The 25,613-nt window shown below is 36.9% G+C and overlaps 2 protein-coding genes across 2 annotated transcripts; both read left to right on the plus strand.

Moving 5' to 3' along the window:
- The first annotated feature begins 355 nt into the window (after positions 1 to 355).
- On the plus strand, positions 356 to 17,150 carry LOC120264980 (protein ALTERED PHOSPHATE STARVATION RESPONSE 1-like). Its single transcript, XM_039272907.1, is given in 5 exon segments — positions 356 to 756; positions 758 to 1,485; positions 3,745 to 3,920; positions 5,843 to 6,066; positions 16,192 to 17,150. Coding segments are annotated over 5 exon segments (2,211 nt in total). The 5' UTR covers positions 356 to 475; the 3' UTR covers positions 16,994 to 17,150.
- A 1,377-nt stretch (positions 17,151 to 18,527) lies between these two features.
- LOC120264412 (probable glutathione peroxidase 5) lies at positions 18,528 to 24,038 on the plus strand. Its single transcript, XM_039272224.1, has 6 exons — positions 18,528 to 18,688; positions 18,780 to 18,856; positions 18,953 to 19,014; positions 19,243 to 19,361; positions 23,443 to 23,610; positions 23,729 to 24,038. Exons 1-6 carry the CDS (start codon positions 18,632 to 18,634, stop codon positions 23,762 to 23,764), a joined length of 519 nt encoding a protein of 172 aa, XP_039128158.1. The 5' UTR covers positions 18,528 to 18,631; the 3' UTR covers positions 23,765 to 24,038.
- Positions 24,039 to 25,613: the final 1,575 nt, after the last annotated feature.

Below are 25,613 nucleotides of genomic sequence, written 5' to 3' on the forward strand. Positions count from 1 at the left end.
ATCCCATGACTTTTAGTTTGGAAATCTGAAAGTAAATTCAAATCGCTTTCAAACAAACAAAGGATTTCTCAAATTCAAGGATTTTCAAATCCTTTGACTTTCAAATCCACTCAAACAAACACCCCCTAAGAGGATTTACATTTCCCGAATATTAAAGAGAGAGGCCTTATATTTCTCAAATGTTAAAATAGATGGACATTTTAATGACAAATTATATTAGAGGGAGTAAATGCGCAGATTGACTATATTAGCGGGACTAAATAGAGTATCAAGAGAATCTGTTTTAATTAAAATATTTCACAAGGGTACGGATGCAAAATTCCCAAAAAGTGAAAAAAAAAAGAATTTCAAATTCTTGATTTTTGAGAACAATGCGAGAAAAAAGAGAGAGAAGCACCGAGCTCGTTTGGAGCTCTCTGGGTCACGGCGGCGGCGGCGGCGGTGGACGACGACGACGTCGACGAGGAGGGCATCAATGGGATGCGCGCAGTCTCGGATCGAGAACGAGGAAGCAGTGTCACGATGCAAGGACCGGAAACAGCACATGAAGGACGCCGTGACCGCGCGCAACGCCTTCGCCGCCGCGCATTCCTCCTACGCCATGGCCCTCAAGAACACCGGCGCCGCCCTCAGCGACTTCGCCCACGGTGAGTCCTCTGCCCCCAACACCACCTCCCTCCCTTCCTCCTCTTCCGCCTCTGCATTTGCCGCCGTGGCTGCCGCTGCCGCCAGCTCCATTCAAGCTCCAATGGAGACCCCCTCCCTCCTCCCCTCCCCTCCCCGATTTCTCCCCTTCCCCGCTACAGCGCGCCGTCAGCATGCCTGATCTACCTACGAAAAAGTTCTCCTCCAAGCCTCACTCCGATCCCACCATTCGTGAGGAGGAGGACGACGAGGACGATGGTGAACATGATCATGACCTTGACCACGACCATGACCATGACCGTGACCATGAGCTCGATCAGGAACCTAAGACCCCTCCGCCGCCGCCACAGCACAGCCCGGAGCCGCTGCCACCAATGCCGGAGTCCACCTGGGACTACTTCTTCGCCTCCATGCACGAGAACATGGCTGGCGCCTCCCTCGCACAGCATGACGAGATCCGTCCAGAAGTAGACGAACAGAGGTTCGCGAAACCGTCTGCTTCCAATGCGACTCCTTCGATCCCTCACAATGTGGCTTCTGGCGATGGTGAGGAGCCGCCTGTGACTCCGGAGAAGCTAGTGTTGGATCCCCAGGTGCTGAAGCCGGTGAGGAAGCAGAAGCAGGGTGTGACCCCGCACCACCAGCACGCTGCCTCTGCGAGCGCCGTGGAAGCTCGGAGAGGCAAGATGGTGGCGGCGCCGAAGTCCAGCATTAGTCTTTTGCAAGTCTTGAATGAGCTGGATGATCATTTCCTTAAGGCGTCACAAGGTGCTCATGAGGTTTCCAAGATGCTGGAGGCCAACCGGATGCATTATCACTCCAACTTTGCTGACAATCGAGGTGAACTGAAACCCTTCTCTTTGGGCTTTTTGCTAGTTTACAAATTACTGTTTAGTAAAGTTTGCGTTTTGACTGTTTGCTGGGTTTCCGTGGAGCCATGAGCTATTCATTGTTTTATGTGTGGGACTGTGGGTAGGTGGGCAAAACTTCGTCTAACCTTGTTTGTTGGTAGTTTGTAATTATCGTTAAAACCTTATGTTGGCGAACCACAATATTTGAGTGGTTGGCTGTCACCATCCTGGTTTTCTACTGATTTCCAATGTCAATGGAAAGGAAGGTGCTCTTTTACCCCTTGTTGCTTAGTAAGCTTCATCTGTTTCCATACTTGTTAGTTCTCAATTCTTACTGATCTTGCTGATACTTCAGTTTGTCAGTATCCATTCATTTGTTAAATAAGTTTCATTCTGCCCTCTAGATTCAAACAGTGCTGATCTCACAGATTGATAGGATGCTTATAGTCCTCACCATGGTGAATATTTATCTCAATTGCTGATGTGGGAAACCCTCTTTCAGCTCTTTTGCCCCCTCTTGCTTAGGAAACATCATCTGTTTCCATGCTTATTAGTTTTCAATTCTTACTGATTTTGCTCATACTTCAGTTTGTCAGTGTCCATTCATTTGCGTTAAACAAGTTCCATTCTATCCTCTAGATTCAAATTGTTGATCTCACAGGTTGATAAGACTCTCATAAGAAGAAAACATGATTTTTTGAAAGCATTCCAACTGGTACAGACCTGTCCCTTAGGGAGGTTATTTCGTAGATGTGTTTCAACCCATTGAACCTGAATGAGTTGCTTACTTGTTAATACAAAGAAGCCGTGAAAGGAAAATGCTTATTTTCGTAAGTTTTGGTCATCATTCATGGGTCAAGTGTTCATATCACAGATTAAATGATTGAACTTTTATTGAATATTCGAAAATCACAATGATTATGGATTTAATTTTCGGAGAATGCTGATTGTTGGGGCTGTTAAGGTAAAAAAAAATTATCTTGGCTACCTTGGTAAGATCCCCCTTGACTTAAACTCAAGTGTGTGGTCAGATTATATTCTAGAACTTTGTAAGTTTTTTATTTCATTCACAAGATTGACCTATTAGGAGATTTGCATTAGTTTGATCCCAAATCTAACCGATTGTCCAATTTTTACTTGTAGATTGAACTTGAAGCTATGTTCTTATAATCATGTTGTCCGTTTAGGTTATTTTCTTGGAGTGAACATTCAGTGATTCTCAATGATTATGGATATATAAAAAGAACCTTATGACTCTATCTAATACCTCTGAATTTTTGGTGTTGACATTTTCATCAACAGATAACTAGTGTCATTGTGCTTTACTTGGTTAATGCTTGGCAAAAAAATGTGCAAAAAGTTCCTTTTAGTGTCAATCTTGACTTGAAATGTTTGTTAAAGCATGTTATATGTTAAAACTTGAAATTGGAAAGCAGTTGTTACTATAGCAAATTATCTTAGTGATCTCATTGCAGTTAGATTTAATCTAAATTTATACTTTACTGCTGTGAAGGGATAGCCATTCTTTTTGTGCTTCTTCAACATACATGAAGTAAAGCAAACTTTTGGTGAGGGCAAGTTCACTTGGCTTTTGCATTAGTGGTGTCTACTTTGCCTGCAGAATGTATCCATTATGAGGTCAAGTTAAACTTAAAAGGAAAAACATTAATAGGTGCAGTATCTATGAGCATCGGCATTCATAGGCTTGTCTTGTGTGCCAAGTGATCCACTTCCTAGCATATATATGATGTTCAAACTCCTCACAGATAAATGAATGACTGCTTTTATTTGTTTCAACTAGAGTAATTGCACTTAATTATGAGGATAAAATTTAACTTAAATAACTCAAATTATATGTAGCAAAGAAACTAAAAGAAGTTTATTTTGTTGCTAAAACGTCAAATATTTCTCAGTCTGAGGAATTGTGAATTCTCATTGGACTATTAAATAATTCATCTGAATGATAAACCTGACATGGCACTTATACTTTAGATTGCATTAAGACTTATGCTCGGTTTTATGCTGGAAACTTGCATCACCCTTTGCTCTTTAATTCTTGGTAGTTATGTAGTCAGCTCTTGTATGTTTTTATGCTTTCTAATGTTTGAATTGGTTGTAGTGCTCATTTTGCTATATACTTGGGATGACATTAATGTTGTTGCAGTCTACTGGTTCATCGGGATTTTTTTTTTTTTACATTCTTGGCTTGAATCCACCTTCAGATAGATATATTTATTGTTGTTTCTAGGGCACATTGATCATTCTGCTAGAGTCATGAAAGTCATCACATGGAACCGTTCCTTTAAAGGGCTACCAAATACCACTGATGGAAAGGACGAGTTTGATGAGGATGAATGGGAAACTCATGCTACTGTGCTAGACAAAATGCTGGCTTGGGAAAAGAAGCTGTATGACGAAGTTAAGGTAAGTTTCAGCCTTTGTTTGATTACTTGTTCACAAATGATTTTAAGTATCAGTCTTAATGTTCTTGGTATAACAATTTATGTTTCTATTATCTATTGCATAGATGTTAGGATTCTGTCCTGTACTAGGTTTGGCTTAAAAATGGCACCAGTTCTTAGAGGTTTTGTATCAGGTTGGTAAATGTTAACTAGTTTCAAGGTGGGGAAAGGCATTTGATGTACTAGTAGGTTGTGTGGCTTGTAACTGTGAGTGATATAAAAAAAAGGGAAGAGGAAATTGATATGGAATAGTTTTGATGCCCTAGACAACAACCTTTGCTCACTAATAGTAGCTAGAAATCCTTAGCTCTTAATGTCTAAAAGAGAAAATGCAAGTTGGACTCAGAGCTGTCAGAGTCACAATGAGGAAAATAGATGGAGTCAAATGCCTGAAAAAAAAGTTGGTTGTGCACTTAAATATTTCACCAAATTAAGGACTGTAGAAGAAATGTTTTGCGGATGGACCATAGAGCATGAAATGTAATATGACACATCCAAGTGATGTAAGTTATGTAAACACTAATCCCAAATGTAATTTGTTCAACCATCTCATAGGTTTCTCTGAAACACAATTATGGAGTATGGGCTATTTCCAGCTTTCCTAATGTTATGATTGAACATGCTCTTATATGTTTTCATTGCGGATGTGAATGAAATGCAAATAAATAATCGTTGTTTATGATTATTGAATTTCTCCAAATGGTTTCAAGGATATTACCTGCTCATGACAAGTCACTTCTTGAGAAACATATGCATTGTCCTTGAATAGTTTGTGTTCTTCATTGGATTCTCTTCTCGTTTAAGTATATTTAGTACTAATAGAGGCAAAATTCTAACACAGCCTTGAATCCCTTGATAGTGGACCTCTAGTCTTATCAATCATGCTTTCTTATATCTGTAATGATCCTTGTTTATGATTATGGAATTTCTCCAAATGGTTTCAAGGATATTACCTGCTCATGACAAGTCACTTTTTCAGAAACATATGCATTGTCGTTGAATAGTTTGGGTTGTTCATTGGATTCTCTTCTCTTTTAAATATATTTAGTAGTAGTCTTATCAATCATGCTTTTCTTATATTTGAAAAACTGTCAGTGTAGCAAACTAAAATCGACATAAACAAAACCGAGCTCCCTGGATACCATGTTAGATGCAAACCAGACCAAGGAAATCAAGGACATTATCATGATCCATGTGAAAATGGACCCATGAGTGGAGCAGAGAGGAGAAACCTATATATTATAATAAACCTCTATACTTAATATATACTAAACAGAAGATTTTCCCCAGTAACAGTATTAGGAAACAAAGTAATTATTTTTAACTAATAATTACACCAAATATAAACTCTCCAATTATATTGAGATACTGATCATATTTTGATGCTAACATAGACTTTCCTAATGTACTGCAATATAACATATTTCAACAGTTGCAATTTCCACCTTAATTCCTTAACTTCAGCCTTGAGTTTCTTGAAGTTTGGTGTTAAGTAATATAGGGTGCCTTGGTAGGCATTCGTTGTACCCATTTCAGATATTGCTTTATAACACTAAAATGTCCTAGAAGGGAACGTGGAATAATCTCTAGATGATAATATGGCCTCCTTATCTAATGTAGTGAGCCTGGCAGAACTTCTTACTTCCTGCTTGCATTCCTCACTTCTTTCCTTGTCAACACTTTTGCATAATCTCCAGTTTTAGCTAGATATGTGACATTAAAAAGGTTCTTTAGTAGCATTTGTTGATTGCTTAATGCATAAATGGTCACTGGGTTTCAAGACACTAAGGAAAAATGGGGTGTAGGTATCTGTACATGTTTGCTTCATTTGTGGCCAGCTATCATCAACTTCTAGATCTGACATCGATTTTTCATGGTGGATAGGCTGGTGAACTTATGAAAATTGAGTACCAGAGGAAGGTTGCACTGCTTAACAAGCAAAAGAAACGTGGTGCTAATCCTGAGGTTATTGAGAAAACTAAAGCAGCAGTCAGTCATTTGCACACAAGGTACATTGTTGATATGCAGTCCATGGATTCCACTGTCTCGGAAATTCAATGCCTTCGTGATGAGCAGTTGTTCCGGAAGCTAGTAGATCTTGTTGACGGGTAAGTGTTTCTTTAGTTTTAGCTTTAAGCGTGCGGCATGTATTTAGTTATACAAAGGCAATGCTATTTTGTGTTTATTTTGGGTAGAAATATTCTCCATATTTTGATTACTAAGACGCTTTGTGGTCAAGTTACTGTTTTTATGATTTTATATGTTTGCATTTCTTAATGGTTCTTTCTTTCATTCTCCCTGAATATAATCTTGCTATTCATGTTTAGAGATAGGTGGAACAAATTCATCAGTGCTTAGGAAATAGTTCCATCTTTCTTGCTTCTTGAGTAAATTGCTCAAGCATCTTGGACCAGACTTTGTCAATAAATCTTGTCTGCTGATCCTCTTTCTTGTGAGCTATATGCCCTTCTGTAATTATTGGTTGCAAAAATATTTCTCTAGTTGTTTGCTCTATCTCAAATTGGCTAAACTGACCAAAGATTATCATGTTAGTTCTCTCCACTATAGGTTATATTCTGGTAGTAAGACATAAACCCATGTCATTATGGAAATCTGTCTTATCTTTGATGATTATGAATATTATGTCATCCTTTTGTTCTTTCTCGATTCATGAAATGGCAAATTTGATAACACTGGAAGTTGATATATTTAGGTTGTTCATTTTTTCGTACCAGTAAAGCAAAGATGAAGCTGAAAGTTAATTGTTTCCAGTTACAAATTATTTTTTGTTGTTCAATACAGTTAATTTGGATGAAGCCCTTTGCTGTTGATTCATCCCCAAGTAAATTTCTTTGTAAGTAGTTCACCGTGGACATCAGCTTTTCCATAAGTAAAAGTTCTTTTTATGATTGAGCTGCTAAACAACATTTAAATACTCTGAAAGTGTTGTTTACAAGCTTTAATCAAAAGGGGCAAACACACTCTCACTTTACTCATAGCTGATACCTATACCCATATCTATACCTTTGCAATATACGCTCCTCATTTGTCTCAATTACCTCCTGCTTTTAGTCTGCTTCTTTTTCTGTTGCAGATGTTCTTCCATTATAGTTTATTTTCATTATTTCTTTCTCATAACCTTCCAATGAGTTAGTGCAAGGAGTAGTACTATTAAACTGATTATTAACATTCACATCAAACTATATATCAGGATGAATGACTGTGCGATATAGTAAACAGCCAACAACTTTGCAATATCTAGTGGAATCATCCAAAAGTGCGCCATCATTTGGACAGAGTTCAACATTGAACTTAGGAGTAATAATTGTCTTTTCATTAATAAGATCAGCTCTATTTAAGTATACTCAGTGCATACTTAGTTTGAGACAAGACATCACTACGAGTTGATAAAGCGAGTTCAATGTCAAGAAAATAACATAGAGGGTCTAAATCTTTCTTCAAACAACTTTGCAAGGTGATTCTTTAAAAAAACAATACAGTCCAAGCCTTTTTCAGTAATGATGATATCATCCACATACCACAACGAGAGAATTTTATCACAGGAGGTATGAGTGAATTACGCAAAATCATTAGATGAGTTAATGAAGCCAAGTTGGGGTAATGCTGAATTGAACTTCTTTAACCAAGCACTAGGTCCTTGTTTAAGACCATAAGGTGCTTTATAAGAACGATATACTTGTTTTTCAGTGTGGAGCAAACTTGGAAAAGTTCTTCATGTAATTTAGGAAAGCATTCTTTACATCCATTTGAAAAGTGGGCATTGATTGGAAGAAGCTAGGGCAATGAAAACACGTGCTGAAGTTATCTTTGCTATTGGAGCAAATCTCTCCTCATAGTTAATGTCGTATTCCTGAGAGAAATTCTTAGGCACAAGATGAGCTGTATAATATTTAAGAGATCTATTTGCCTTCATAATATTATATACTCAATTGCAACCAGTAATTTTTTCATTGAGGGGTAATGACACAAGATACCATGTGTGAGTTCTATCTAAAGCTTTAAGTTCTTCTCACATAGCTTCTACCAATTGGGATTAAAAGAAGCTTCTTCAAGGGTTGAAAGTTCAACGAGAGAATGATGAATGATAAAAATAAACAATAGTCATAGGAACAAATGGAAGACAGACAAATTAATGATATATATCAGTTAGGACACCAGTAAGTATAAGATGGTTGAACACTATATATATACTTACTGGTATTAGATGTATATATATATATCAGTTAGGACACCAGTTAGGACACCAGTAAGTACAAGAAATTTAATGAATTTTTCTTTCAGAGGTTAAAAATTCAGTAAATTGATTAGATAGATATTTTTTTTCTGGAATCAGAATAAAAGTGTGTGATTGATTTTGCGAACTAGATCCATATCATTGCGATGAAAGTAGCATAGATATTGTAGAAGTTAGAATGCTTATGCATTAAGTAAATGCATGTATAATGTTTGTGATTATCAATAAACAACATATAATAACATGCACCTCCTTTAGAATGTTTAGATGTGGGTCATCAAATGTCTGAATTGTTAAATGCAAACCAAACATATTGTTTGCGCCTGATTCAACCCAAAAGCTTAACTTGGTAGGATGAGAGACCTAAGCTTATATCTTTAAATCCAATTTTTCCAAATTAACTGTTTTTGGACTATTAGTTACTCTAACACGCCTCCTTGATATGTGTTAGTTTATTTTTTATCTAGCCACATTGCAAACAAACCAAACAGATCAAGCTTTAATACCATATTAGATGCAAATCAAACATATTATATGGGCTTGATTCAACCTAAAAGCTTAAGTTGATAGGATGAGAGACCTAAGCTTATATATTTAAAGCCATATTTTTCAAATGATTGTGAGACTATTAGTTGCTCTAACGTGAATGAACTAAATCAAAAGCAAATGAGGAAATAGTATGATTATTATCAATAACTAAGATCAATTTATGCTAATGACAAATAGAAATTTTACTAGAATGGACTTTTTCAAACTTCCTATAGAAGCCAAATGTTCTGACCTAGACTTCGAAATATGGTCTAACTGAGAATGCAATAATTAAAATAATATAGACTAAGAGTTTAACGCAAAAGAAGATAAAGACGGATATGTTTTTGAAGTAGCAGTCAAATGTGGGATGTGAAGATAATCCATCTCATTGACTCGTACAAGCTAACAACTTTATGGCTTGCCCCGATATTCAAACAGGTCTTCGGATCTCACATAACACAAGAAATACCAGTGAAAGTTGTATGGTATCCTAAATTAGTCAATTGATTAATAAATAATAAACTAGCGGTGAGATATGTAAAATATGATTATGTTAGCCATTCACAGCAGCCACTAAGAGTATACTAAATAAGAAAGAAGGCAATGGTCAAGGCAATAACTGTGTGCATGACCACTAGTGGGTATTATGGGAAATTCCATAGTGATACTGTAACCAAGGGTTCACGTGCAAGGATTATATCAAGGGTTAGCAAAGGGGATATGGGGGGAAGAAAAGAAAGAAAGCTTTGATAACCTTACAGATTGGCCTCTATCTTCCAATTACTTTTTATCATTGGTGCGGTGAGCGTGGTCGTTCCTGAGCCTTGATGCCGCCAACCAGGATGGAGCAGCACGTCGACTCGATAGAAAGGAACTTGGAATCGATGGGAGAGGAATTACAGAACTTGAAGATCTATGCCTCAAAGGCGGACCAGGCGGTGGCGGGTATTTTGGACAAAGTAGCACGCTCGAGGCAGCAACTAGACAACATTCAACAATTATTGGTAACCTTTGTGAAAGGAAAGGCTGTCGACGAACTTCCACATCCTTAAACTTCACCAAATTTGGCGTCTTTTTCTCCAGATGAAGTGCTTTCTGCGGCTACGGAAGGCCAGCGGGTTTCGTCCCGCATGATTTCTTTCGATGAGATCCAGATTGCGGCGAAGAAAATCGAGATGCCCAACTTCAAGGGCGACGATCCTTTGGGATGGGTACGGCGGGCGGGGCAATATTTTTGGATTCAACAAACTCAGGATGATGTGAAGGTTACACTAGCATTGGTGTCGATGGAGGGCCACGCACTCCATTGGATGACCTGGTTACAAGAACGCCGACCTCTCCTTACTTGGCAGGATGTGCGCCGTGAAATTTTAGTCAGATTCAGTAGTGCTTTGGCCATGAACCTGTATGAAGCAATTGCGACAGTGAAGCAGACAACTACGGTGGAGGTCTACATCCGTGAATTTGTAGAAAAATCAGCCCAAATGCAAGGGTGGTTGGAGGCAGCTTTCATAGGCCAATTCCTCAATGGGTTGAAAGATACTATCTGTGCTCATATCTGATCGCATGAAGCTCAAGACCTCTACGACACGATGCAGTTAGTTCGTGAGGTGGAGAATGAAATCAAGATTTGTGGGAAGAAGATGACGAGTGGATCATTATTCCCATCTTATAGACTTGGTGCTAGGGCTGGGTCAATATGGGACATCACTCGGTCAGAGGATGGTGTACTCGGGCATTCCATTACAGCTAGCAGACCTGGAGCCCCAAGGTCTCCTATTTTAGGACTAGCGTTGAATGTCAATCGGCGTGTCTACTCAGACACTGGCTCAAAGGTCAATTCGGCCACAAGTTCGGACCACAACAGTGTAAGTTCCGACTTAGTGCCAGGCCATTCCGAGCTGAATCGGAAAACTCGTCAGTATACACAAAAAGAATTTCAAGATTTACGAGCTAAAGGATTATGCTTTCGGTGCCATCAACCTTTCTACCCTTTTCATCAATGCCCGAACAAAACCTTCCGTGCACTTATTTTGGGAGAGGAAGAAGACCAGGACCCCAGTAACATCTCTACATCGGAAAGTGGTGACTTCCCTAGTACTCTAGAAGATGGCGCTTCCCAAATCCTGCAGATGGGACTTCCTTGTTTCGCATGACTTCAAACCGGAAGATTAGCATGATGAAGATTATGGGGAGTATTAATGCTTCACCAGTTATTGCTACGATCGATAGTGGCGCAAGTCATTGTTTCATCTCTCCTACATTGGTTACTCTACTAAACTTACCCATCTCTATGACACCTATATTTGGGATGAAATTGGGTGATGGTCATTGCAGAGAAACTCATGGGGTTTGCTGCAACACGGTAATATCAATGGCTTCAATTTCGACGACAGTGGATTGTTATCTTTTTCCATTAGGTGGAGTTGATGTGATTTTGGGAATCTCATGGTTACAAACCTTGGGGGATGTCAAGGTGAATTGGTTTAAAATGACAATGGCAATCGCTCACGATGGGGATTATGTGCAAATCACGGGGGATTCCTCACTTTCCAATTCAAGTATTTCTTGTCATTCTTTACACCGCCTATACGATGTCGAGTTTACAACACTCTTGTGGTCCTTGGTTTTGGGTGAAGTGAACAACACTATCGCCACCTCAACAGTTTTTCCTGCAGATTTACATTAGTTGCTTGAAGAATTTGCAGCTGTATTTGAAGAATCCAGTGGCCTTCCACCACGGCGACCTACTGACCACCAAATTCTTCTTAAAGAAGGAATCACAACCATCAATAGTAGGCCATATCGGTATGGGCACATCCAGGAAGATGAAATTGAGTGATTGGTTGCCGAAATGCTAGCTTCTGGGATTGTGCAACCCAGCAATAGTCCCTTTGCTAGTCCAGTTTTATTGGTTCGCAAGAAAGATAAAAGCTGGAGGTTTTGTGTTGACTATTAGGAGCTTAATAAGGCCACAATACCAGATAAATACCCTATTCCTGTCATCCAAGAATTACTAGATGAATTGTATGGGGCTCAATTTTTCTCCAAAATCGACCTCCTATTCGGATACCATCAAATTAGAGTGCGACAGGAAGACATTCCAAAGACGGCCTTTCGCACACACTTGGGCCACTATGAATTCAAGGTCATGCCATTCGGTCTTATGAATGCCCCGACGACTTTTCAAGCCACAATGAATGACATTTTCCGGCCGTACCTTCGTAAGTTTGTATTTGTTTTTTTTTGATGACATACTCATTTATAGTGTTCGTGGCAAGAGCATATGCAACACTTACGGTTGGTGTTTGAGATCTTGTTAGAACAACACTTTCTAGTTAACAGGAAAAAGAGCTCATTCGGCTAGATGTCTATTGAATACCTGGGCCATGTGCTATCTCATAATGGTGTCTTGATGGATCTTGCAAAAGTGGAGAGCATCCTCAATTGGCCTGTGCCAACGTCTCTTAAAGCAGTACGAGCCTTCTTGGGGCTCACGAGGTATTATTGGCGTTTCATTAAAGGATATGGGGAGTTAGCTCGCCCTTTTACTAATATGTTGAAGAAAGACTCTCCTACCAAATTTGCATGGTCAACAGAAGCTGATGTGGCTTTTCACCGGTTGCAACAAGCCCTTACTACGGCCCCAACATTAGCAATGTCTGATTTCACCAAAGTTTTTATCATTGAATGTGATGCTTCGAGTGGGGGCATTGGCGTTGTACTCATGCAAGACAATCACCCAATTGCGTTTTTTAGTAAGTCACTCGCATCGCGGCATTTAGCAAAGCCTGCCTATGAAAAAGAGCTCATGGCCCTTGTTCTTGCCATCTGTCAATGGTGGCCTTATTTAATTGGCCGGTGTTTTTTTGGTGTGTACTGATCACAGCAGTCTTCAACACATTTGCACATTTGGAAACAACAAGTCATCACTCCCGCTCAACAAAATTGGGTTACTAAACTTCTGGGTTATGAATTTGATGCGGAGTACAAGCCGGGCAAAACCAATCAGGCTGCTGAGCTCTTTCACGCGTAGTGGAGAATATGGAATTTGCTGCACTATCACTATCGTATTGGGCTGATTGGAATCACCTCGCATCTGATATTACACATGATGTATCCTTACAGCAACAACTATAGAAAATTCAGCACCAACCACTTAAATACCCTAATTACAAGATTGTCAATGGTAAAATCTTCTTCAAAGGCCGGCTTATGATTCCCCCCACCTCATCTTGCATCCCAAGGTTACTTGAAGAATTCCACAGTATTTCCCAAGGGGGTCATTCTGGGGCTATGCATACCTACAAACAAATCGCTGCTAACCTACATTGGCAAGGTATGATGAAAAGGGTCAAAGATTATGTGGCTGCTTGCTTAACCTGCCAACGCAACAAATATGAAACAATGTCCCAAAAGGTCTCCTGCAGCCATTTCCAATTCCCAACCAAATTTGGGAAGAGATCTCCTTGGACTTCATTACCGGGCTGCCTAAATCTAAAGGAGTGGTTTGTATTTTAGTTGCGGTGGATAGACTCAACAAGTACGCTCATTTCCTCTCATTAAAACACCCATTTACTGCCAAAGGAGTAGCTGATCTCTTTGCAAGGGAGGTGGTTAGGCTTCATGGTGTGCTGTTCTCCATCGTTAGTGACCACGATCCCATCTTCATGAGTTGCTTTTGGAGAGAGTTCTTTGCCACATGGGGTACTCAACTTAAAATGAGCACACCGTATCACCCGGAAACCGACGGTCAAACTGAAGTTCTTAATCGGTGTTTAGAAACTTATCTTCGTTGTTTCACTTCCGAACAACCTAAACAATGGCAACATTGGCTTCCTTGGGCGGAGTATTGGTACAATACTAATTATCATTCCGTAACCCATTCAACTCTTTTTGAAATTGTATATGGCCGTCCTTCTCCAACTCTTCTTCAATATATGCCCGGTGAGTTTCTTATAACTGCTGTTGCCTAAGAACATCAGGAGAGATCTACCATCCTTCAATAATTGAAAAGACATCTTTCTCAGGCTCAGTTCCAAATGGCTCACTCGGCCAACAAAAAACGCAGGTTCGCTGAATTTGAGGTTGGAGATTCAGTCTTTCTCAAATTGCACTCATATCGCCAACATTCCATTCAACATCGGTTGTTAGCAAAACTCGCTCCTAAATACTATGAAACTTTCAAAATCCTCTAGAAAATTAGCCCACTTGTGTACAAACTGCAGCTACCCTTGGGGGCACCCAGTTTTTCACATATCTCTCTTAAAGAAATTGGGTTCCCATCCTGTCTCACATGTACTGCCACAAGATTTCTCCTCTGTTGAGCAATCTTTCATTCCAGAGCAAATTGTTCAGGTTTGAGACTTAAGCCCCAATACATGTCCCTGCCATCAGGTGTTAGTGCGGTGGCACAACCATTCCCTTGATGATGATACTTGGATGTCTTGTGCTGATTTTCGGTGTCAATTTCCTCACTCCAACCTTGTGGACAAGGTTTGTTCTGCCCAGGAGAGAATTGTTAGCCATTCACAGCACCCACTAAGAGTTTACGCCAGAAGAAAGAAGGTCAATGGTCAAGGCAATAACTGTGTGCATGACCACTAGTGGGTATTATGGGAAATTCCATAGTGATACTGTAACCAAGGGTTCACGTGCAAGGATTATATCAAGGGTTAGCAAAGGGGATCTGGGGGAAAGAAAAGAAAGAAAGCTTTGATAACCTTACAGATTGGCCTCTATCTTCCAATTACTTTCTATCAGATTAATAGTGAGGTGAGGTAAATTGATAGTACTCATCCTTTAAAGGGGTAATATAAACTAGTTTAGGGTTATCAATAGATGAAGTGCAACTTGACTCTGGTAGACCTAAAGGAGTCTGATTAATAGCGATAGAATCAATCAACCAAGGGCAGAGAGATCACTTGAATTGAGAAATTGTGTGGTGTGGGAAGATCATAAATCTTTAGACAAATAAAATTATGGAAGTTGATTTGACAAAAATGTTTGGACTTCTAATTTGTGTACCCTAGCATGTAAAGATGGTATGCATTGATCCGCAGATATATCAAACAAGACATTAATAGGAAATTCTTGTCCATGTCTATTGCATCGTTTTGGTTACCCAATAATAGTTTGTGAGAGACTGATATGGAATATATGCACGCTTTGAGTAGAACCATGACCTTCACTACAACCGTACCTTGTAAGTTGTTGACAAGAGTTTTTTCAGGGTTTTTTCTCATGACAATAGCTACATTCATCTGAAGTGATTTAGTCAAAGATTTTGTTATGAGTTTGATGGAGCCTGTATTAGCTGTAGCCACAAAAGAAATTTGAGATTTACCAATGCTAGAGATGGGAGACATGCGGTCAAAATGTGTGCAATATAAGAGAGAATCCCTGATAGACTCAAAATCCTATATTGAAGCCATCAACAATTGATTTATACGTTTTTTCTATATTTGAGGACAAGATTTGCTTGTAATTTAGTAGGCTCCATAACTATTAATTGATCCCACGTTATACTTAATTTAGTCTAGACATCTTGACTAGAGCAGTCACCTTGGTAGACAGCTCGTATTCGTTTTTGCAATTAATTTATTTTATTTTATTTTATTTTATTATATAAATTTGCTAGAAAATTTCATGCAGCTTTAGCAGTATAAAGTTTTAATAATTGAATACAAATATCCTAGGTAATTGTATTGTTGATCCATGTGATGATTTTTGCATTGGCAATATGCCATCTCGTAGATGGTGTTCTGGATTAGAGAAAGCTTTTGCAAAACTATTATGCTTGACAAAGAATAGACTTAACTAAAGATCCATCAATATAGTTCAACAAACTTTTCTTTTAAGAAAATTTGGTCATCCCATAATATTGACATTTACAATTTGAACACTAAATCTAATGGCTTTAATTTTGTCAAGTGATCCCATCACCAAGGAAAAAAAAATTCTTCTGTGAAAAATAAAACTGTTATAGGACCAGAGAAAAGTCCCCCTCAGCTACGGTACCACAGTCAAGATTTCTTTTCTTTCTTCAAAGCTTGGCTCTTGATACCAATTAATGCAATTCATAACAACAAACAAACTATTGAAAGTAATAGATGTAATCTGAGAATCTAAAGAATAGTTTTTCTCAGTTTATACTATTGAGGTATAACATTCTTTAAATAAGAGTAGGATTATGGTTTTCTAAACTTAACCAAAAAGGCATTATTACTCTTGCACTCTAAACATGTACTTTTATTTTAACACATGCAAACATTTTAGTGGAGATTAATCAGGTAAATGAGCAAGCAGATGTCAATCAAAATTTGTAATGGCATATTTATTCTCTTTTAAATTTCATTAATATGGTTTCCTGCAGTTTCTTTTAGAGTAGTTGTTACTTCTGACTTGCATTGTTCAGTATTGGTAATTAAGGTCTCAATATTACCAGGATGGCGAAGATGTGGGAAGTCATGCATGGTCAACATGAACACCAGCTGAGGATTGTCTCTGATCTCAGAGACCTAGACATCTCCAATTCTCCCAAGGAAACAAGTGAACATCACTATGATCGCACCGTTCAACTCTGGCAGGTTGTGAAGGAGTGGCAGTCACAATTTCATAAGCTCATTAGCCATCAGAAAGAATACATCGGGTTCCTCAATGATTGGCTAAGGTTGAACCTAATCCCCATTGAAAGTAGCTTGAAGGAAAAGGTGTCATCTCCTCCGAGAGTACATCAACCTCCTATCCAAACTCTCCTGCACACGTGGCATGACTATCTTGAGAAGCTTCCTGATGACCTCGCTAAGAGTGCTATTTCAAGCTTTGCTGCAGTCATAAACACGATAATGCTGCTCCAACAAGATGAGCTGAAACAGAGGGAAAAATGTGAGGAGATTAGGAAGGAGTACGTCCGAAAGACACGAGCTTTTGAGGATTGGTACCACAAACACTCACAGAGGAGGGCAGGTATACCTGAGGAGGTTGATCCAGAGAACTTAGAGACAGCAAATCAAAAAGACCCAGTAGCAGAAAGGAAGTTTGTCGTCGAGTCTTTGAAAACCAGACTAGACGACGAGATTGAGGCACACCAGAAACTCTGCAGACAGGTGAGGGAGAAATCACTTGGGAGTCTCAAATCACACCTTCCAGAGTTGTTTAGAGCCATGTCCGATTTCTCTCGAGCTTGTTCTGAAATGTATAAGAGACTGAGACCAGTTCCTCAGATGCAGAATCCTGTGGCCAACTGAGGACCCAACATATACTAGATATATGTACCTTTAGTCTGTTTATGCCCCCATTAATTTTGTTTTTATAGGGGATTGAAAGAAGAAATCTTGGGTTGTTTCACCATGTAATTTATGTTTTTTTTTTTTGGTTAAATTAAACTGCGGAGTTTGATGTTTGCTTGTTGTTTTAAGGTGTTTTTTTTTTCCAGGAAGTATCTGTTCTTCCCACACTAATCTTGGTCTGCATGGGATTGAAAGGGGGGATTTGGGATGGTTTCACTATGTAATTTATGTACATTTGCTTGACTTATATATATATATATATATATATATATATATATATATTTTATTATGTGCTGTTTCAGATGAAAAGGGCATTTGCAGGCATTCTTTTCTTGAGGGAAAATGTATCTTGTTTTTAACAAGCAGTATATAGGTTTATATTTTCGTTGAGGCTTTTACTTGTTACCCTTCTTTTAATTTTATTTTATTTTTCATACTGGCAATAATAATTCTTAAATTTGGGTGGAAATAACTTTTTTACCCTTTTGTTTATTAAATATGTTTTTTTTAATTCGTAGAATTAAACAGTAGAAATATGATTGATTTTGATAACTAAATCATAGGTCATTAGAAGTGAAAAAAAATATACAATTCGTTTTAAATTAAAAAATAGGGTTCTTTAAAGTTAAAAATAGGAAGTATTTTCATATTTTATAGACCCATATGCAATGACATCTATTACAAAAGTGATTTTACATAAATAAAAAAATGAGTATATTATTACAACCAAATCAAAACATTAAATATTGCTATAGTAAAAGTAAAATTAAAAGGGCTGACAAGTATATTTGAAAACTTTACACTTTAATATAAGAATTTATACATGTATATTTGGAGAATGTACTTCTTTTTCGAATGTTCATAATGACAAAATCAAAATCTCTAAAATTTTTATCATAGTTTAGAAACTTAAAGCATCAGGGGAGAAATTCATTTGTTTTTAAGTTTTTGAATTTTGTTGAATAAAAAACCACTTTTAAAACTAATGCAATCTGAAAACAAAAATAATTTTTTTTTTAAAAAATTGATAGCCCAATGGTACTAAAAACGAGTGAAATATTTAAAAATTTTTGAATTCAAGTATTGTTGGATTCGGTAACAAGTCCCTGGTTATGTGCACAGTTTTGTTGCCCAAACTCTATTTTGCCAGGACATATAGGTTGGACGATTAATATTTGATTCATGCATCGCTCTTGTAAAAAAATAAAATAAAAAAAAATAACAGAATATTTTTTTTTTTAAATTTTACTCTTGTCCGGTCATATGGATTTGCCACTTTACTGGTTTTTTAAATTAAAAAAAAAAAAGTCTCGCACGCTAAAACAAATAAATGTTGTATTAATTGTAACTTCTAATTAAAATTTATCCAGAGATTTTCATGCAATTATATAATTTTCAGGGGTTATAAATGCAAAATAACAGCGGTCAACAAGAGCCGCGAGGTTTGAAGTGAAATTTACGCAAACTAACCAAAAACCAACGAAACTTCATCTCGTTTATGTCCAAGCACCCACAAAAACTGCTTTTTTTTTTTTTCATTGTCTTGTTCCGATAAACATCAACACTGGATCCGCACCGTCTCACGCTTTCCACCGAATGGGCATCTCTCAATCCTCTCCTTCCGACGCTTCCATCCACCAATTCACTGTCAAGGTGAGTTTTTTCTCTGGATTTTTTGGTTGATATCCTCTTTGGAGATGCTAAATTTCAATGTTTGTTGTTGTTGTTGTTGTTTGATGATCAGGATTGCAGTGGAAAGGATGTGGAGCTGGGGATTTATAGGGGAAAGGTTCTTCTTGTTGTGAATGTTGCTTCAAAATGGTATTTTTCTATTGATACTCTAATTTGTGTTTCTTGATTTGTTGTTTGTGATTTGTGGTTTGGAATTTCTATTGATACTTTGTTTTTGGGAAACAGCGGGTTCACTGATAAAAATTACACCCAATTGACCACGCTTTACAACAAGTACAAGGACAATGGTTTGGCCTCGCTCTTTTTCTCTCTTGTTTTTGTGATTTGAGAATGATTTCTTTCTTTGGAGTGATTGTAGGGTTTGTGATTTATTTATTTATTTGTTTTTGGATGTGTTCTTCTGAGCTATTTTATTGGGGATTGAGTGAAGAAGATATTAGTATTACCAAAGTATTTAATTCTTGGATAGAGTAGTTATTTCCTTTGGCTCTGATTGGGCTTTTGTTGGTTTTCAGATTTTGAGATTTTAGCATTTCCATGCAATCAATTCTTGCGACAAGAGCCTGGTTCTAGCAATGAGGCGAAGGAATTTGCTTGCACAAGATATAAGGCAGAATATCCGATATTCCAAAAGGTAATTAATGTATTCTTTTTAGAAGCATATTTGAATTGAAATATGAGAATCATGACACATTCACTAATTAGAGTTTCATTGATAGTTTTTTCATTGGCGAGCTTATCACAATGCATTTATTTAGTAATTTTGGAATTAATATGAAAGATTTATGTTGTTACCAGGGAAATTAGGGAAATGTTCATACTTTAAAATTGTTTGAATATGAGTGTAGAACACAAGTCTTCTTTATCACATCTTGTGTCTTTTATCACAAAATATGTGTGTTTATGTTAACAATTAATCTTTTATAGAAGCAAACTTTGTCACTATCAGTTTAGTTGAACTAGATTGACAAACGATATATAGTTCTTGTTTTAGGTGCTAGTGCATTAAAAATTAATGAAGTGATAGTGTATGTAATGTCGATGGTCATTTTCCTATTGGCAACTTATTCAATAACCATAGTCAAATTATCATGCACTTAATAAGAGCTATTTTGTATGGTCATTTGAAATCAAGATCCTCCATAAATAGAGAAGATTCATGCAAAAATTGAAAATGATAGAAAGAGGGAATGCTCACCCCTGATCTTGTATCTCCTGTTTTTCATGGTTGAGGATCGCTCAAATACTCATGACCAATTAAGCATCACCTGTTGGTTGTGATAATCCAATCCTAGAAGCCACTTGCCAAAGAAAAACAAACTATTTCTCCAAATAACACCATTAAAGATATTTGCCTTTATAAGATACCCTGAAGGCAAATTTTGAATCCACATAGAATTAAAAATAGATATCTTATTTTAAAGCAAATTTAACTGGCAATCTGTAAAGGAAATCAAGCTAAACCATATTAAGAAAGGAAAATTTGGAGTCCATATAAGAATAAAGACAAATCTTAGGGTCCAAGAAAAAACGCTTACTGGCAGCCATTAGAGGAAATCAAATTAGAAAAGGCCAAATTTGGGAAATATCAAGTTTTCTAATAGGTACTAGCATCGCCTTGATAAAACCTGCCAAATTGATGCTTGTAGAAGCAGACTTGAACCTCACCTATAGTTGCATCAACATTGTGATTGTGGATGCTTAGAATAGGAAATCGAAAGCATTAAATAAGTGGGAGTTAATGTAAAAGTTCACAATCCATGAAGTGTGATGAGTGATTCATTTGAAAATGCAGAAATGCTTTGCCTTGAGCTGATCCCAATGAATTTTGACAATTCCTTGATTATGATTTCTACAGACTATGGTATTAAGTAAGAAATGGAGTCAAAGAAAGTTATAAAAATCAGATTCAACTGCTGATTAAGTATGATAGGAATGTGATCTAGGACCACATTGAAGAGGGAAGGAATCTTGCTTGAGTATTCTTATTAGTTACATGTAGGGGGTTTAATCAACATTTCTAGTCTTGTAAGTTACAGCAATATATCAAATAGTGATGAACACAGAAGGAATGCTGAAATTTTGTTGGGAATAGTGCATCCTAAACAGGGAAGAGGTGCTTAAAAAGAGTGAATAGATTAAGCAAAAGCAATGAGCTTGAAGCAAATAATTATATGCAGAGAATATAAACATCTTTTGCTGATAATGAGTTATTCTAATTCATTTGCAAAAGTAATGGTGTAATTTCAGGCTTCTAATTTTGGCCTTTATTTCTTGATAAATGATCATAACTTAGGCTATCGTGCTTCTCAGATTTTAGTTTTTTTTTCCTGAATAGAAAGAATACATAGAAAAATTTTGCGTAACCCATAACTTGACCTAAATGACTTCGCAATGAATGCAGGTTTACTGACATGGTCATTTATTTTGTACTCAGATTTTAGTGAAACAGTGCCATTCTCCCATTCTGATAGGCTAAGAAAGTAAAATCCTATGACATAGGACAAGAAAAGGCTATCGCTTGATTTTGTGAAGAATATGGAAGAATATTAACTCACTTCCTAATAGATAAAGATAACACTATAAAAGATCATGACTTACTGGCAATAAATCCTGCTAATTTGGCATGGTACTATCTAGAATCATACAAGGAAAGTATGGAAGTATATTCCTTTAATTGTAAATTGCAACTTTAGTGCTTGCCTTACAAAATAATACTGGGATATATGAAAATGTTTGGACAATATTCACTTGGTTGCAGGTAGTGATGCTTATGGATATTACTCTTTGATTTTAGTAGTGTTGATTGAAATTTCGGCATTTAAGGGAAGCAAACGTTCATAATGAAAGGGAAGAATTCACGAAGGAATAAATTTTTTTTTATGATACGCTACTTTCATCCTCTAAATTGTTCAAATTATGTTTGCTAAGGCCTCAGTAAAGGGCTGCAAACACCCATGAGTACTTTGTTCAGGTTTGCACCTTCTGAGGTAGAAATGGAAACAAAAAGCTGGATTCATGGGTCTCACCGTATTCTTAAAACTTTTTTTTCCATAATACCTTTTCTATTTGAGGATGCAAGACTTTGATATCATGTGATGACATTCATCTTTCATGGAATTACTGTTATGGTTATATATCACTTCTTGAAAATAATCAGGCTATAGTTCTCTTAGTGACTAGCTTAAGTGGACTATTTACGAAAAAAAGGTACTAATTATGATCCTTTTATTTGATACCAACATCTATTTAGAGTTTGCTCAAATGGTGAGCATCTTTGCTTTAAGATCTCTTGTACGCAATGTGCTTTTTCTGACCTTCTAAGCTTTCTTCCGAAAAGAATCACTGCTGAACGGTTCTGATGCCATTGCGCCAATTCTGATTCTGAAGATTTCTTGAGAAAAAAAATATGGTTTCCTGCTAGTTGTCAAGGGAAGGGTTGGAACTGAATCAGAGGAATGGAAGGAACACAAATGTAACTAGGCCAGATTTCTTTTCTTGTTCATCCTGATGAGAAGGCCAAAAAAGAACATCACAAATTACACAGTAGGTTCTTCAGTTTTGTGTATGGCACAAACCTGAGCTTACCTTGTTCCTTATTTGTAGGTTCTTGTTTTCTATAGATGAGTAAGACAACATTTAGGTTCCGCACCATCTATGTGTTGCAATTGAAGGTTTAATCATAGAAGTCCTTTATAAACCTGTTTACAGTGCTTTCTTGTGGGTACTTAGCTCTTTCATGCCATGCCCTTCCATGTTATAACTTGACTTGCCATATGGTCTAATCAATAGAGGTTCTATCAGCAATATATTGATTATATCATGCAATTAACATTAATCAATGCAATTAAAGGGATTTGGGACGTCCGAACCTAGGATTAGGAGCGGGATAAGCACCTGTCTTAAGACTGATTTTACCTTTGTGCAAGGATTGGGGACAACTCGCCTATGGTGGAAAATGGCTTGGCCTAACAAATTCATAGGTCCAAATATCCGAGGTGGGATTAAACTTTGCTATTGTAGGAGAGATGACTTTTGTTTGGTTGTATATAGACTTGGTTTTTTGCCCAGCTTGGACCCAAAATTAGTTTCTAACTATTCTTTTCATCCATTGTGATAGCTTGATTTATTAATACAAAAACACTTAAAGGATAATATTGGACAATGTGTTGGCTGACTATTCAATGCTAACATTGGTTCTGAACTAATCACTTCAAAATTCAGAATTGTTCAATGCCCTTTTGTATAGTTTGTGTGTAATATAGTATTAGAGCTTGGTTTGTGTATGATGTAGCCAGATAAAATAAACTAGCACATATCAGGGGCTGTATTAGAGTAACCAATAATCCCACATCAGTTAATTGGGAAAGCATAGATTTGAATATATAGCCTTAGTCTTTCATCCAACAAGTTTAAGCTTTTGGGTTCGAGTCTAGATAGTGTGTTTGGCTTGCATCTAACGGTTTTTCTCTGCCTTCCTGCTCATGTTTGTCTATCATGTTATATGGGGTTCACTTATTTACATCCTATGCTTGATTGAATTGCGTCATCCTGAACTTTGAGACATCAAGAAACTACTGTTTTTTTATTGTTAGTCCCATTCAGGTGCAACTTTCTTATTGCCTGAATTTACTCATTTTCTCTCTTTGACTAGAAAAAAAGCACAATTATAGAATTCGGCAATAATCCTTGCCCGTCTTAATTATTATTTCTAGGTCAAAGTAAATGGCCCTAGCACTGCACCGATATACAAATTTCTCAAGGCCAGCAAACCCGGGTTTCTAGGTTCCAGAATCAAGTGGAACTTCACCAAGTTTTTAGTTAATAAGGAAGGTAAAGTCATTGGGCGGTATGGGACTTCAACTCCACCATTGTCGATTGAGGTACATTTTGCTAATTGTGCATTTATTTGCGTGTTTCACTGGGAAATATTTCTGTTTGGATGGTGTTTCCTGTCTTCAAACAAAATGAAAATTTTCATGTTATCATGTATTAATGCAGAGAGACATCCAGAAAGCGCTTGCTGAAGACATATAGTATTCTGCTGTTTTGTGTGAATTATCTGCACAGAGAATCTATAGTTCTTTTTCTTGGTTCGTTTGTGTTTTGTCGATTGGTTCAATCTGTAGATAACCAAACTTTTCGACAATGTCCAGGTTGCTGGTAGTGTTAATTTTCTGTGTATGGCCCGGTCCGGTCTGGTCCTGTTTTCTGAGTTTTGATAAGCCAATGCATAATGTCCTTAAGTGATGCAACTTTCTATAAGAGAAATTTCAGTTGAGCTGATAGTATAAATCTTGGTTTATTTGAATGCTGTGGGGCTTATATATATATATATATATATATATATATCTATTAATATTAGAGGACGCTGGTTGGAAAACATCTGTGGATTGTATTGAGGCTTTTATTTTATTTATTTGTTTGTCTATTACTTCTATTATTTTTCTTGAAAAGAGTTTATATGTTACTTGAAGCAGCTGTATTTTAACTAGGTTGGCTGAACTGAGTTTTGCTGATTTTCATGGAAAATAAGATTAATTATTTTTTCATTTAAAGTTTGTACAAAATGAAAAGAATGATTAAATTTATTTTGCACCTTAACAGTGGTGCTTGCGAGTTTGGCTCTTTAAATTTTTTTTTTAAAAGTTATATATATATATAGATAGAAAAATGGATTGTGGACAGCCATAGATAGATGTCTAAAATGGGCCGGTACGGCCCAATATGACATGCGCTTGCAGCAGATCAGGCATTCTACATCTTTGGGCCGGAAGGCTTTCCTGGCAATCACGCTGAACAGAACGGCCCACCTACTGCTTGGAACCACCTTTTGAGTTGTGATTCCACCGACAAAATTCTGTGGGAATCACAGTGGAACTGAGACGTGACCTCACAACAATTTAGTTTTTTTGAATATTGGGATAACCCAGCATTGGTGTTACTAACCCCAATACCGGGGCTAGCACTATAAAAAAAATAAAATAAATAAAATAAATTTTTTAAAAAATAAAAATTAGTTTTTGTGAGGCCGTGGTTCACTGTGATTCCCACGGAACAAAGTTCGTGGGATTACAACTCCCTGGCAGATGGGGTGTAACCCTTTTTTTTTTTTTCAAAATATACATAGAAAAATTCCAAAAACCTAGGAAATGCTTAAAAAAAATAATATTCTTTAAGATTTGTATATATTGAGAATTACATTGTTTATATGGAATTTTTAATTCCTAATTATTATAAAAGTAAAAGAAATAATAATAATAATGAGCTAAATTTAAAAAAAAATTAATTAAAAATTTAAAAAAAGAGAGGGAAAAAGAGGGGGTTTGAAGTTTAAAAAAAAATTTTAAATAAAAAAAAAGAAGGGATAAGGATTAAAAAATTTTGAATTTTTGAAAAAATTCTCTCACAGGATTGAGGATTTTTCTTGGGGAAGTTGAGGATTTTCGGGGACTAAGGAGAAAGAACGAAAAGTTCGAAAAAAAAAAAGAGAGAAAGAGGAGAGACAGAACAAGGAGAGACTGAGAAGGGGACAGAGAGAGTTTTGAAGAAGGGAGGAAGGAGTAGACGAAGAGAGCTTGACAAAAGCGAAAAAAAGAAAAAAAGAAAACGATCGGTTTCATATAGACAAAAACAAGAGGTACTATGTTTTCCTTAAAAAAATATTATATATAATTTTTGCATGCATTTAAAGAAAAAAAAAGGATTCATGCCCATGCATGCAACCATGATACAAGTTTAGCACGCATTTCTTCTCTCTCTAATATATATATATATATATATATATATATATATATATATATATATAATTTGTCCATGCAATTAAAGAGAAATACATGCACATGCATCAGCATGAATTTTTTTTTTTTATGCATTTAAAGAGAAA

The sequence above is a fragment of the Dioscorea cayenensis genome, chromosome 7, assembly GCF_009730915.1.
Source record: "Dioscorea cayenensis subsp. rotundata cultivar TDr96_F1 chromosome 7, TDr96_F1_v2_PseudoChromosome.rev07_lg8_w22 25.fasta, whole genome shotgun sequence".
NCBI lineage: Eukaryota > Viridiplantae > Streptophyta > Magnoliopsida > Dioscoreales > Dioscoreaceae > Dioscorea > Dioscorea cayenensis.

Bases quoted from the DNA above. Each gene is read 5' to 3' on its own strand.
- LOC120264412 (XM_039272224.1), top strand. From the start codon at position 18,632: ATGGGCATCTCTCAATCCTCTCCTTCCGACGCTTCCATCCACCAATTC. The intron at 18,689-18,779 runs GTGAGTTTTTTC...TTTGATGATCAG, and splicing joins TCCACCAATTCACTGTCAAG to GATTGCAGTGGAAAGGATGT. The intron at 19,362-23,442 runs GTAATTAATGTA...TATTATTTCTAG, and splicing joins AATATCCGATATTCCAAAAG to GTCAAAGTAAATGGCCCTAG.